At 36.8% G+C, this 15,343-nt stretch overlaps 1 protein-coding gene across 2 annotated transcripts; it reads right to left on the bottom strand.

Moving 5' to 3' along the window:
• Window positions 1–8,654: 8,654 nt before the first annotated feature.
• Window positions 8,655–14,360, bottom strand: LOC134670017 (uncharacterized). 2 transcript variants are annotated; one of them, XR_010099002.1, is made up of 3 exons: window positions 13,987–14,360; window positions 9,158–10,421; window positions 8,655–8,952 (listed from the first exon to the last, which is right to left on the bottom strand). XR_010099002.1 is itself a non-coding variant. In XM_063527685.1 (2 exons), exons 1-2 carry the CDS (start codon window positions 14,162–14,164, stop codon window positions 9,967–9,969), a joined length of 633 nt encoding a protein of 210 aa, XP_063383755.1. In that variant the 5' UTR covers window positions 14,165–14,360; the 3' UTR covers window positions 8,655–9,966. The 2 variants fall into 2 exon arrangements, 1 of the variants encoding a protein (XP_063383755.1); XM_063527685.1 differs by having other exon boundaries at window positions 8,655–10,421.
• Window positions 14,361–15,343: the final 983 nt, after the last annotated feature.

The following is a 15,343-nucleotide window of genomic DNA, read 5'->3' as shown; positions in this document are numbered from 1 at the left end:
TTTAAATTAGAGTGGTCATGAATTTGCACATTTGAAGGATCTTGTAGTGATCTCTCTTTCACACGTTGCTTGTAGTAACATAGATACAGGATGAATTCAATTTATACCAGCGCTAGGACGTATCGAGTCGTTGCTACTGGAATTTTCCGCTATTCGACATACATTGCGTACTTTGTAGGGCTTATTGGATATTATTATAGTTAGGAAACAAGCAATGTAGGTTATTTAGCTTTTGTAAAGGATATTTAATGGTTGAATAGAGTTTATCTTAATGTGCTTTCAAGGGATTAGTGTTTTAGAAAGCTTATCGTATCACTTAACCTTAAAGTTAAGGGCTGACTTCTGAATAGACACTTTCTCTCTAAATGGGCCCACTGATTAACAGTCCGCCGGACGGTATCGGCCTGTCAGTTAGAACAAAATTTTGACAGTTCCGAACAACTGACAGGCCGATACCGTCCGGCGGACTGTTAATCAGTGGGCCCCTTAAAATAATTAATTAATTAGTATGTAGGTACAGTCAGCAGCAAAAGTTACTAAGCGGTCGAGGTGTTCAAAATTACCTTGACACGATCTTATTCTCTTAACAATAAAGTCGCGTCAAGATAATTTTGAACACCTGGCCCTCTTTGCAACTTCTGCTGCTGACTGTACCTACAAAGTAAATTTAGAATGACAGAGTACTATTATATAAGGACATATACTTTTAATCATTCATCATCATCATCGCACGCAGACAAAGTCACAAGCAGAGGCTAGTTATAAATGTGAAAGCTATTCTATCTGTCTGTCTGTTTGTCTGCTTTGCTGGACTGATTTAGATGAAATTTGGTAAGAAGACAGATTAAGGCCCGGGGAATAATGGGGGGGAGGCCGCGGGGGCATAGGGTACTTTATCAAACATTATCATTCTTCACGAAGTCGCGACCAGAAGCTAATGGTACATAATCCTCGTTTATCCTACTGCCGTATTCGAGATGACACGTACTAGATCCATTCTAGATACGTTCGTCGGGTGACAAGCAAAAGTCACTATTAAGTACTATCAAAAAAATTAAGTAACAATGCACTTTATTACACTTGTAACACTTGTAATAATTTCAATGGTGTTAGTTAGTGACTTTTGCTTGTCACCCGACGCGTTATAGTTTAGATATCAACTAGTTCTCTTTTGCAGCGCAATTCGGGTAACCAATGTCACTTTTACGTTAGATAGAGATATCTATTAGATGTGAATTGGATCTCTAAGTCATATCCTGTGGAAATCGTTCAAGAGTATCTCCAGAATCGCGCAAATGTCAAATTTGACAGGTTAGATCTTAAACATATCGTTATCGTATCTTGGTGATGTCTAAAAGATATGTAATAGATATCTATTTCAAAATCGATATCTATTACATATCGAATCGGGCCCTATGGGCTAGATACTCTTGAACAATTTCCACAGGATATGACTTAGAGATCCAAGTCACATCTAATAGATATCTTACTCTATCTAACGTAAAAGTGACATTGGTTGCCCGAATTGCGCTGCAAAAGAGAACTAGTTGATATCTAAACTATAACGTATCTAGAATGGATCTAGTACGTGTCGTCTCTTGTGAATATCATGAACTTCGAATACGGCAGATAGTCTCGGACTGTGCCTCAAGAGACTAGACTGGACAAACTTTGTCGAATCAAGTCTAAAGTCCTAAGTCGATCCCTAGACGTCGAAAATAGTTTAACTTAGGTATACTCACGTACATACTCGTACAAACAGCAACGCTCCTGTGTCCGTTGGACATCGGTGGACCTTATTACAAAAGGCATAAGGTCTACCGGTGTACAGTTAACAGTATGGGCGATGGTACACACTACTAACAATATACAGGGTGATTTCTGGGTCGTGATCCAAAACCACTTATTCTGACTCTCTAAATGATCCACATTATCATATGGCAGTATTTGATTAAAAGATAATTACTTTAATTATTCTTTTTTTTCAAGTAAAATTTATGTTATACTAAGTAATTATGGTCACCCTATGACTTTTGACATACGCTGTATGGAAAGCGACAAGACGTCACATTGAGTAGGGTCACCAAATTGTATGCAAAAATGTTTTTTCCCACATGTCATCTGGAAAATAATCATCATTATTGGTGATAAACAATAATTAACAACATCATTAGGCTCATCTTTGGATGCTGTATGATGTCTGGCTCTCTTGCTCCACGACCCTGAAATCAACCTGTATATTGTTTGTTGAATTTGCTGTAGTAGATCTAATTAATATTTAAGTGGGCAAATGAAATTGCGAGCAACAGGAAGAATTACTCTAATACTCTTCTTTTGTTAATGACATAAATAGTATATTTTTTGCAGTAAAACTAATGCCTAATACGAATACTAATCATTTGCCTGTCAACCCAATTCGAATGTACACTGACATCAGAATTATATTTTCCGTTCCGTACTATTGGCGCGGGCGATACGCACGATAACTAAATAAAATGATTCAAATATAATTCTGTATGGATATGATGGTCGTATTTGTCTACGTGACAGAGTGATAAAACGGTGTCCGTCACTTTCTATCCCGCAGAGTTAAAAAGTGACAGTTGTTTTATCACGTGGATAAATGCGGATAAAGCGATCCATAATAGGCTTGCAGATGGTACCTACAGTACTGTACATTCGAATCGGCCTGAGCTCTGAGTGAGTATTGGTCATAATGGTCATGTTCTCATGTTCTACGCCGCGTAGCACTCGGCGTAGCAGACTACGCATACAGTCACCTGCAATAATGTAATTTATTTATTTATTTAACCTTTATTGCACAGAAGAAAACCTTACAGTACAAAAGGCGGACTTGATGCCATAAGGCATTCTCTACCAGTACACCAGTCTACCAGTATTATATTGTGTTACTCTTCGAAGGCCGCATATATATCTGACACGTTCATGGCTCTACTTATAAGATCGTGTCAGATATTTTTGCGGCCTTCATTGTTTAATATATTATTGCTGGGGACTGTACGACCTAAGATATATTATAACCGGTTTTGCTAGTGTTTCACGCCCTGATTCGAACTTTGATATACGTCAAATATTAGGTCTGGATACAATATAGATCGGATATGTCAGTGTCAAACAACGTTTCTTCAAACAAAACCGTCACTTTTGCCAGTGACATAATATTATCCGATCCATATCATATCTAGACCTAATATTTAACGTACCTATATTAAAGTTCGAATCAGGCCGTTAGTCACTGCGTATGGGAAAAAGCGCTGGTGGCCTAGCGGTAGGAGCGTGCGACTTTCAAACCGGAGGTCGCGGGTTCAAACCCCGGCTCGTACCAATGAGTTTTTTGGAACTTATGTGCGAAATATCATTTGATATTTGCCAGTCGCTTTTCGGTGAAGGAAAACATCGTGAGGAAACCGGACTAATCCCAATAAGGCCTAGTTTTCCCTCTGGGTTGGAAGGTCAGATGGCAGTCGCTTGCGTAAAAACTAGTGCCTACGTCAAATCTTGGGATTAGTTGTCAAGCGGACCCCAGGCTCCCATGAGCCGTGGCAAAATGCCGGGATAACGCGAGGAAGAAGAAGGAGAAAAGTCACTGCGTATGGGAAAATAAAACTTACACCTTTAAACGAGGAATTCTTGTATATTTATTTATTTATATATATATATGTCGGAGAATGGCTGAAATGTGCCATCTGTAGCCTTCAAGAGGCGTTTTATCATGCAAACCTTGAGAAATAGAGCAAACTAGGGTGTTACGTACACCTGAGTGGCGTTCGACGCAGTTCCGCTAAGACGTCATAGAGTGCGCTATTAAAACAATTGAAGTCGAGAACAATTGAAGTTATGCTGTCAATCAATCTTCAGAGGAAGCACGATGAGAACGATCGGGAGAAGATGACGTCTGTGGCGGCTCCTGGGTCAAATCCACTGGTTTGCTTAAGATGAGAAACGTATCGCGTGCTGTGATTTGTAAAGAGTCTTGTGCAGTAAAGATTGTGAGTTGAACAACGTATTTCATTGAAGGCCCTCGTCATCCACGATTGAAGGTTCTAATGTGCTGCTGATAGTATGATACGCCCACAATCCTCGACATCAGAAGTGCGGCCGAACACACGGAATTCGCTACGGAATTCCTCTTGAAAGCTCAAAGTTGCCAAATGAAGGTGGACTGAAGGTCCCGAAAATCTGCCCTGAATTTGAAAATCCCTGTCATTCTTTAATTCAAGAGTTATAAAGGCCTTAGAAAATGAAGAAATCTCATGCTGGCGCTGGTGGAAAATAAAGAAGTATCGTGATGGAAAATATTTGAAGTGAAATGACAGTTGACATATTTCATGTTTTGTAAATTGTGATCAAGTTTTTTCATAATTACGTTTTATGTTATGTTGTGTGAAATGTTCGTGGAAATGTTGTTGTGATTGTTGTAAATATTGTAGGTAAATCTAAGTAAACACGTTTACAGCCCTCTGCTGTTCACCACGAAGAACGAAGATAGTTGCTGCGAGATCTCCCGTCTCGCACGGGTTGCAGCTGCGGTTGCATAAACATGGGTGCCTTAGTTTGTTTACAGAAACCGAGATGAGCTGCATATTTACTGGTTGCTAGACTGTCACTGGAGGTTGGAAATCATGTGAGTTGGTACCATTATTTTATGAATTGTAACTGTATTCGTTGAAAAGTGTTAAAATTGCGTGATTCTATTTGAAGAACCTAAAAGGTGACTTTAACCCCATAAAAGCTGAAGAAATCTTAACTAGTCATTTTGCTGTCAGTTTAGCATTTTGCATGAATAATAATAGCTAAGTAACCATTTGGTTTTATGATATTGACATAAAAGACAAAACGTGGTTCACACCCCTTTCAAATTAACAGTAATGATACCATTCAGAATAGTTTATTTGAGAAGTTCATCACATGAGTTGGCGGTCGCAACCGGATCCTGAGTTGTTCAGAGGGCGTTTGAGGGCTGGGTGCTGGAGGGCACAGTCCTATTCGTAACTGCAACTGCGGGGTTTCGGCCAGGCGATGAGGCTAGCTGTGTGTTGGAACCAAGATGTTGTAAAGTCAAGTTGTTGGTACTGTTATTGAGAAGGTGGCGCTGAACTTGTTCATTCACGACAATGATCTTATGTGCGTGTTATTGAAAGAGTTGCCTGTCAGTATTCAAAAGTTATGGAAGAACTTACTTTGGTCAGGTAGGCCGAGCAATTGAGCTTAGATACCTCAGATTGTTGTATTCTGTCCGCAGATGTATGCAGTGATGCATACAATGTCAGGATGCCGTGGTGGTGCAGATGAACTGCGCTCTACAGTCTCTTTTGGAAGAAGAAGAAATCTGATCTTCGCTCTAGTCTACCAGTGAGAGTCACAAAGGAGGATAATGTACGGAGGGACCCGTACAATGTCAGGTGGGCCGTGTCGGAGAATGGCTGAAATGTGCCATCTGTCGCCTTCAAGAGGCGTTTTATCATGCAAACCTTGACAAATAGAGCAAACTAGGGTGTTACGTACACCTGAGTGGCGTTCGACGCAGTTCCGCTAAGACGTCATAGAGTGCGCTATTAAAACAATTGAAGTCGAGAACAATTGAAGTTATGCTGTCAATCAATCTTCAGAGGAAGCACGATGAGAACGATCGGGAGAAGATGACGTCTGTGGCGGCTCCTGGGTCAAATCCACTGGTTTGCTTAAGATGAGAAACGTATCGCGTGCTGTGATTTGTAAAGAGTCTTGTGCAGTAAAGATTGTGAGTTGAACAACGTATTTCATTGAAGGCCCTCGTCATCCACGATTGAAGGTTCTAATGTGCTGCTGATAGTATGATACGCCCACAATTCCCGACTATATATATCGTCGGTGCAAATAAAAAAATCGCCATGTATTTTTAAGCTACTTTTCAGGAGACAAAAATAACTGTTTATTTTCCTGTTTGTAATATATTTGTTGTGCCTGTATTTTTTTTCTGATAGATCAATGATTTTTACATGATACTCATGAAGAAAATAAACAGATTTATATGTAATTTTTTACAATATTATTATTTTAACCAAATTTTGCTACATAGCGACTTAAATTTGGTCATTAAAATCGTCATGTGTGAAGTTTGTACATATAGCGATTTGTTGCCAAAGTAACATAGTACGAGAGATGATACATAGCGGATTTTAGGGTCTATGTCGGGTAATCCATTTTACAATAGATGATACATAGCGGATTTTAGGGTCTATGTCGGGTAATCCATTCTACAATAAATCGCTATGTGCAACATTATCGCCATCACCCTCGACGGAAAACAAGGCATTTAATATCGTTATGTGGTAAAAAATCACATAGCTAGTTTTTTGTTTCTGTTCTGTTATTTTTTTGGACAAATGTTGTTCTGTGTTCACATAGCGGAATTTTTATTTTCAAAACTAATAAATATTATATAACAAAAATATTTATGTGGGTCGATGGGAAATTTAAAAAGGAATTCAAATATGCCAAAATCAAAAAATCTAAAAAAAACACATAGCGATTTTTTTTATTCGCACCGTTGATATATATTTCGGGCTTCTCGGAAACAGCTCTAACGATTTCGATGAAATTTGCTATATGGGGGTTTATCTCTGGGAGAACGCGCAATTTTGAGTTTTTATATGTTTTCCGAGCAAAGCTCGGTCCCAGATATTAAATAATAATTCGTATAGTCGCACCAATAAAAGTCTGCAGCGGATTTGTAAGCCCACGCAGTGTAAGTGTTATGAATGCGTCATAATTTCATAGAAGTTTGACGTTTAAAATGACACTTGCACTGCGTGGGCTATCAAAATCGCTGCAGACTTTTTACGGCCTAACTCTAGTAGGTCCTCCACATCGATTTCCAAATCAGTAAATGAATCTCCCTTAATTTCAATTAATTTCCCATACAAATGTGGCATTAATCAGCGTGTGTAATACAGGTGCGTTGTTCCGTAGTTGAGCGGTTATGCATTGGAATGAAGCCCTTCCCGTTCATCAGACTGATTGCGGTCGTTAAGGACCCTTACAGTTTAGAATCTATTAAAATTTTCAGATTCTTACACTGAAAAATTTTTTTACCGATCTCATCAAGTACTTCATTTAAAAATTATTTTCGAACATGGAATAGGATTTTTTTTGGATTTCAAAAAATTTGATGTTCCATTCCATAATAAATTGTCGACGTCTGACCAGTACAAACGTATGAAAAGGCCTTTTATTTTAGCGATTTTGAGGCGGGCCCCATAAGAAAAAATGGTCAGCATGACCTACACCTTGTATCGTGGAGTACGGCTAAATATTTAAAAAAAAACCGGCCAAGTGCGAGTCGGACTCGCCTTCCAAGGGTTCCGTATATTACACAATTTGTAACAATGTATTTTTTATGTGAAACGTGAGTGAAATCTCTTTAAAAAATCCGTAGGGGTCGGATCAAAAACCAAGTAATTAAGTCCCACTCACGCTTGACTGTACATTTCCCATAGGTTTTCCTGTCATCTATAGGTATCGACCTATTTTACGTATTTTTTTCTAAATTTTAGACCTAGTAGTTTCGGAGATAAAGGGGGGGAATGCTCATTTTTTGCCTATTTTCTTAAATTACTTCTAAACTGTTTATTCGAAAATTATAAAAAATATATATTTGAGATCCTTAAAATAAGCTCTTTCATTTGACATGTAAGATGTATAGTTTGAAAATTTTTATTTTTTCATTTTCTCATTTAGTCCCCAAAAGTGGCCCCCATGTTTAAGATTCATTTATTTAAGTTACATGTCCGTATTTGGGTCACAAACTTACATATGTGTACCAAATTTCAACTTAATTGGTCCAGTAGTTCCAGAGAAAATCGGCTGTGACAGACGGACAGACAGACAGACAGACGCACGAGTGATCCTATAAGGGTTCCGTTTTTTCCTTTTGAGGTACGGAACCCTAAAAATGTGTGTTGTGCTACTGTACCTACTAATCAAGAATACATTGTTTTTGTAAGATAAGTAGAGACTAAGATACATTAGTACCTACTTCGAAATTAGATGGCGTTGTTTAAAATTATTCGGTACAAATAAACATATATTTGATTATCAAAAGTTGACATTGAACAATTCAGTTACTACCACAAAACATGCCGCGGTACTACGCTATCTTCTTCAGCTGTCATATACGGGTACCCAATTTTTAATGCGGTAGGATAAGGGACAGGAGGTGGCCAACTCGTGTTTCAATTATCAGATATTCTCAATGGTACCATACTATTGCATTGTCACCCAACTATATATTTATATTATGTAGCTTAAGGCATGGCACAATATGGCAAACGGTTCGTTTTTTTGCATTAGAAAGAACTCCACAGAGGCAAGCGTGCGGTTTTTATCAGGCTCTTTAATTGTTAATAATTATTGAATTATCTAATGTAGCATGGTCAATACGTATAATTTACTTCAAATTAGCACCGCTAAAAGTGCCGGATTTGGAACCACAAAACTTACTTCTGCGAAGTTCTTTCTAATGCTTAAAAAACGAACTGTAGTGCGGGGACCTCTGCAATTTCTGTATACGCACTGCTATGCGCATTACTATTCACACACACAGAGAGAGATACAGACAACGGGACAGGTGAAATTAAATAAAAGCATGTGAATAAAAACATTATTTTATAAAATTAGTGCTTATTAAACTACTACTAATAATGAATAATGTGAGGCCTCTTAACAGGCTGCAGTTTCAGTGACCTCGATAAGGTACCGCTTCAGTCGAAGGGCCTCGGATGCAAGGGCTATTGGGATTAGATGACGTAGCTGTATTGTATGTACTGATTTTCCACTTGAGCTGCATTTTTTTATCGTCATCTAATATTTTTAACGATGGGACCAAGGATATGTTGCCATGTCTCCTTTCATCATGTTTAAAATTTCATATTTAAATGTTCTTTTTTTTCTCTTTTTCACTTGTGAGCTCTGCTCCGAGGACCTATCCAGAATACTGTTGAATTATTTTTAATATATCTATTTTAGCAGCTATTTTTTATCGTCAACCATTTTTTTTAAAGACGGGACCAATTATATGCAGAATGTTCTATCTTCTACAACTGTTGTCATGTCTTCTTTGATCATCTTTAATTTTTCATATTTAAATATTTTTCACTTGTTAGATCTGCTCCGAGTACCTATCCAGAACACTGTTGAATTATTTTTAATATATCTATTTTAGCAGCTATTTTTTTATCGTCATCCATTTTTTTTAAAGATGGGACCAAGGATATGCAGAATGTTCTATCTTCTACAACTGTTGTCATGTCTTCTTTGATCATCTTTAATTTTTCATATTTAAATATTTTTCACTTGTTAGATCTGCTCCGAGTACCTATCCAGAATACTGTTGAATTATTTTTAATATATCTATTTTAGCAGCAAATTTTTTATCGTCATCCATTTTTTTTAAAGATGGGACCAAGGATATGCAGAATGTTCTATCTTCTACAACTGTTGTCATGTCTTCTTTGATCATCTTTAATTTTTCATATTTAAATATTTTTCACTTGTGAGCTCTGCTCCGAGGACCTATCCAGAATACTGTTGAATTATTTTTAATATATCTATTTTAGCAGCTATTTTTTATCGTCAACCATTTTTTTTAAAGACGGGACCAATTATATGCAGAATGTTCTATCTTCTACAACTGTTGTCGTGTCTTCTTTGATCATCTTTAATTTTTCATATTTAAATATTTTTCACTTGTTAGATCAGCTCCGAGTACCTATCCAGAATACTGTTGAATTATTTTTAATATATCTATTTTAGCAGCAATTTTTTTATCGTCATCCATTTTTTTTAAAGATGGGACCAAGGATATGCAGAATGTTCTATCTTCTACAACTGTTGTCATGTCTTCTTTGATCATCTTTAATTTTTCATATTTAAATATTTTTCACTTGTTAGATCTGCTCCGAGTACCTATCCAGAATACTGTTGAATTATTTTTAATATATCTATTTTAGCAGCAATTTTTTTATCGTCATCCATTTTTTTTAAAGATGGGACCAAGGATATGCAGAATGTTCTATCTTCGTCCACTGTTGCCATTTCTTCTTTCATCATCTTAAAAATTTCATGTTCAAATGTACTTTTTTCTTTTTCTATATTTTTGTCCGTCCTAGGAATACCTTTTGATTTTTCTGTATTTTCTCCTTTTAAAACAATCTGCTCTGTATTATCATTATCAACTTTTATCTTGTATTTCCCTGGTGTGGGGGTGTCCTTGACATAAGGAATTAAAAATAATAACTGGTCATAATACCTATACCTTTTCCTTTTTTTTGCGCCTTGACCGGATGTATTATTATTCTGGGCTTGGTACTCGCGCCGGAAATTGTCTCTAATATGTTTCCATTTGCTTTGTACTTCTTTGCCTGAAATAAAAAAGTTTTATGTTAAAAATGTAAACAGTAGACTGAAAAGTGGCCACAATCTTTGGAATACAATCAGCAGAGCATCGAAACGTCAACTGGTGGCCACATTTTTTGAAGTGATAACTTCTTTAGCGGCGCTGGGCACTTTCTGAGGTGGGGAAAAAATGATAAACTCGAGACAGCGATCACGTGACAGTAACGTTTAGATGGCCACTCATTTAGATGGCATTTAAATCAATAAAAAAAACTCAATGACATTACATGAAAAAGGTTCTAATCTTGTACGGGTTGAAATACGAGGATCTCACAGTTACATTCTAACTTTATATCACTCAAATATAATTCAATAAAGCTACATCTCGATGAAATCGCTAATAAAAGTGAACTCTAGTATCTAATGGTGAATAAAACTCAAAATATCATGACCAAATATATTTAGATGCGAGGTCTGCAAGGTAACTACAATTTCTATTAGAATTTTAAACAATTTACGCTACAAATTTGAATTTCGAATTTTAAACAAACTCACTGACCAGCAATTTCGGAACTGAAGTTTTTTCAATAGAAAGGAGGATGGGTCAATTACATAGTGCAGCAGACATTTTGGACTAGTCATTAAGTTTTCACTTCTGTCGGCACTCCCGGAGTGCAACCCGTTGTTTTTTGTTTACAGCTTGGCAAAAAAGAGTAGAAATCAAAAAGTGGTAACACAGTATAGTCGTCCCTTTCAAACCAATGTATATAAGAAAACGGGACGACACTACAGTATTGCCACTTTTTAATTTCTACTCTTTTTTGCCAAGCTGTAGGTGATAAAGCAAAAAATATAAATATGTAACAGCGGTCAAAAATTGGGGAATCACTATGACAGCAATAATAATATGCTGATTTAAACATAAATTAATTGATTCATTAGATAATACAATTCATCTAATGATGGCGCCACTGGACGGTCGATACGCAGTCTTAAAGTGGTAACACACTGTCGAGCGAGGAAGAGCGAGGAAGAGATATCTTTTTTTTCACAGAGCGAGGAAGAGATATCTTCTTCTCGCTCTCACTTATGGGTGCGACGCACCAAGGTCGCGGTGCGGAGCGATAGTGTGTTACCACTTTTAAAAGCGTGGTTGTTTTATGCCATAAAGGCATACAACGTAAAACAATGTACCTATACGGCTACCATCAGCACATTATATTACTAAGTACAGAAGACTTACTCTAACAAAACGCGTCTGTTACGATCAGCACAGATATGGCCGCTAGGTGGCGACAGCGCGGCGCCACGCGCGGCTTATAGTCTGTTCGAGGTACGGAAAACGGTGAAAAATATAGATAATACTCCTAAAAATACGTGTGATACCTCATTAGATTCGTAATTATGTCTAGAAAAATGTATTCAAAGCGTGTATTAGCACACAAAAAATTACAAAAGTTACAAAAGTAATTAACAAAAAAAGGGAGAAAAAAGTAGATTTGTATTATTTCGAAAATTTTGTTCATTAAGAATTGCCTAACTTGTTGAAAAAATAACTAGGAGTGAAAATGACACTTTCGCACGTGTGACGAACAACGTTTTTTAGGGTTCCGTACCCAAAGGGTAAAACGGGACCCTATTACTAAGACTTCGCTGTCCGTCCGTCCGTCCGTCCGTCCGTCCGTCCGTCCGTCTGTCACCAGGCTGTATCTCACGAACCGTGATAGCTAGACAGTTGAAATTTTCACAGATGATGTATTTCTTTTGCCGCTATAACAACAAATACTAAAAACAGAATAAAATAAAGATTTAAGTAGGGCTCCCATACAACAAACGTGATATTTGACCGAAGTTAAGCAACGTCGGGCGGGGTCAGTACTTGTATGGGTGACCGTTTTTTTTTTGCTTTTTTTTGCATTATAGTACGGAACCCTTCGTGTGCGAGTCCGACTTGCACTTGCCCGGTTTTTTAATACAATTGAGAAAAATTTTCATAAGCAGCAATGTATAATACTTTCGATTTTTCGGGTAATATACTGTCACTTGCAACGGATGCCTTTGCTTTGATATTCTGGTGGCGTTAACTTAACTCCAAAATTGGCTAATTCACTCATTTTTATTTAATAACTTATGATACCTTAGTGGCAATGACATACATTTAAATCACTTAAATGTTGAATAAAAAAGGCGGGAAGGGAATAAAAAAGGTTTACTTTTAATTGCTATTTTTTTTTCAATGTGGATTCTGTTGTCAGCATTATGCCAATTGAAGATAAATTGTATTATTATTTCAGAACATATAATAGGCTACTTTCCTACTAGTCAAATCAGCTTCTTTTATAGAACTGTCAAAACGATTTGCTAATATGGAATTTATATGAAAACAAATGTAGTGACGTCACGGTCAACTCACGTACTTTTTATATTTCAACCCAAGTACCTAATTAAATATAAATAGTGTTTAAAAATAACTGATGTCTATGTTTTTCTAAAAATTATCTGGTGCTTTATTTCGTGCACGGTGTGAAATCATTTATTTAAAGTAGAGGAAACATCCCTATTATACAAAAAAGCATGAATCCTTTTTTATTTCTTTATATTGATATATATCTAATTGATTACGTTTTTGTCTTAAGTGCAGTCTACGAAAGACACGAAAGACAGCTTCATTCAATCGCGCGTTGTTCAAGTAATACTATTGGGTCTCGAATAATACTCCTTTATGCCCAATCGCGCGTTGTTCAGGTCGGTCATTTATAAGCGGGTCTCGCATAATACTCATTTATTATTATGTATCAATCAGATTACTTTTTAGCACTAGTGTAAAAAATCTAACTTTACGCACGATTTGCAGCTACATAAACTAAACTATTATATTAAAAAATATTTTTTAATACAGTTGCTCAAAAAGTGCTACTTTACGTAGCTGTTTAGCGTGCGGAAAGTTGGTTATCTCGAACTAGTGCTTTTTACTTTTCCAATTTTTTTAAATTTATTCTTGTTCCAATTGACGACTACTTATTGATGAGTGTTAATATTAGTTTCCTTTAAACGTCGTAATCAGCATAAAAACCTACCTGTTAATGTAAGAATACGAAAAATATTACATATTTCATATTTAATTACTTACCTCATCATTATAACACGTTTATTTTTTAATATTCAATATTGAAAATTCCGTTCTTAATAAGTTGACTGAATGGAACGGAATAGCTGCCAAACGCCCATAGATATAATATACTTAAAGACGACGTCTAACCGAGCTGTCACTGTTACCACTTTTATTTAGTGTACGATTAACAATGTTTTTCTTATTTTTTCGCAACTGTATTAAAAAACGTCGTTCGATACACGTGCGGAAATGTCATTCTTCACTCGTCCCGAGTCTTGCCACTCGCCTGCGGCTCGTGGCAAGATATCTCGGTACTCGTGAAGTAATGACATACCTTCCGCACTAGCATCGAAATGTACTATTACATCACCGCAAGATTCCGTTCCGTGGCAATACGATGAAATATTTTAAAGGGAGAAGTTAACTTGTAAATATTGGTATTGTAATTTTAAAGAAATAAATAAACATTGTGTACTTACATCTTTTATGTTCTTCTGCCGGTGAAAGTGATTCCCAGTCACAAGATAATGCCTGGGCTACTTCCTCCCAAGCGTCATTTTTTAGGGACTTAGTGGCGTACTCGGGCAATGGTTTTACATAAAGTATAGGTCGAGATTCGACCTCTAATATCAACGACTCGGGATCGAGCTCCCACATAGTTATTGTTATTACAAATGGCGTATAAGCATGCAAACGCGTCTTGAGCGCACGGCTATAACGTTTGACACTTCACATTCACACTCTTCACAGCCAACTGACAGCACCAGCACTTTTTTAATGTTTGTGAGAACAGATTCACCGAGTTCCTTATACTCCATTCAATTTAACGGAGCCGTTCGAGAGCGCTTTTACAACGCGCCTTAAAAAAACGTTTGAGTGACACAAATGGATGCCGATGTATTTATTCACACGGTGCACTGCGCGGAACGATGCGCGGTGGGGCGTTTTATCGACCGTTGTTGAACTTTCGACTTTATGCGTTGACAATTAAATCGAATTTAGCGTGAGGTACTTCCAGCGTCAGGTTCCAACGCGACGCTTTTTAACCGTGCGAATGAGGACATGGTTTATGCAGAGTACAATTTGTTTAATAACGCCATCTTGCGTCGAATAGAAACATTAAAGTTTCATTATTTTAACTAACCACAAATAACTTACACGGTAGTTTTAATTCGGTCCATGCATGCGTCTAGTATATTACAAAATACAGATAAAAATACCTCTGACATGCTACTAGTTAGTTATAGCACTTTAGTTTCATTAATTACGGCAAGAATAATTTTCAATAATAGCTTAACTTTCATCAATTCGATACTAACTTGGAATACAATAGGTATGTACATGGTATGTACATATTATTATATTTTTTTTTAAATAAGTTATGTACATAACATATTGCATTGTCAGCTCAATTAAATAGTGGGAAGTGGGTTTAGTTTAGCTCGAAAAATTTTATTGCAACATATACATATACATTTTATCTTAAATAAACGCTGGTAACTTTTGTTTTATTTAACTAACTAAATACGTAATGCAGAACTTTGAGGCTTGGCATCAGTTTCAGTGACCTCTATTAGGTACAGCTCCCTTTGAACTATTATTAGTGATAATTAACGCATAAGTAGAACCAGCACACAGAACCAGTATTTTGCGCCACGAGTTGATGTTGTTTTGACAACAAACCATAAAAACGGAGCATGAGTCTCGCGACCTAAACGCGTACCTACGAGCAGAGATATATGTATATATAACTCCGTATAAGATAAATAAATTCTAAGAAAAAAACGTGCCTCGGACATCAAGAAAAAGTAATTCTCGAATAGATGGCGCACACAC

This window comes from Cydia fagiglandana, chromosome 13 (genome assembly GCF_963556715.1).
Source record: "Cydia fagiglandana chromosome 13, ilCydFagi1.1, whole genome shotgun sequence".
In the NCBI taxonomy this organism is placed as follows: Eukaryota; Metazoa; Arthropoda; class Insecta; order Lepidoptera; family Tortricidae; genus Cydia; species Cydia fagiglandana.
This window is presented reverse-complemented; position numbering and strand designations above follow the sequence as displayed.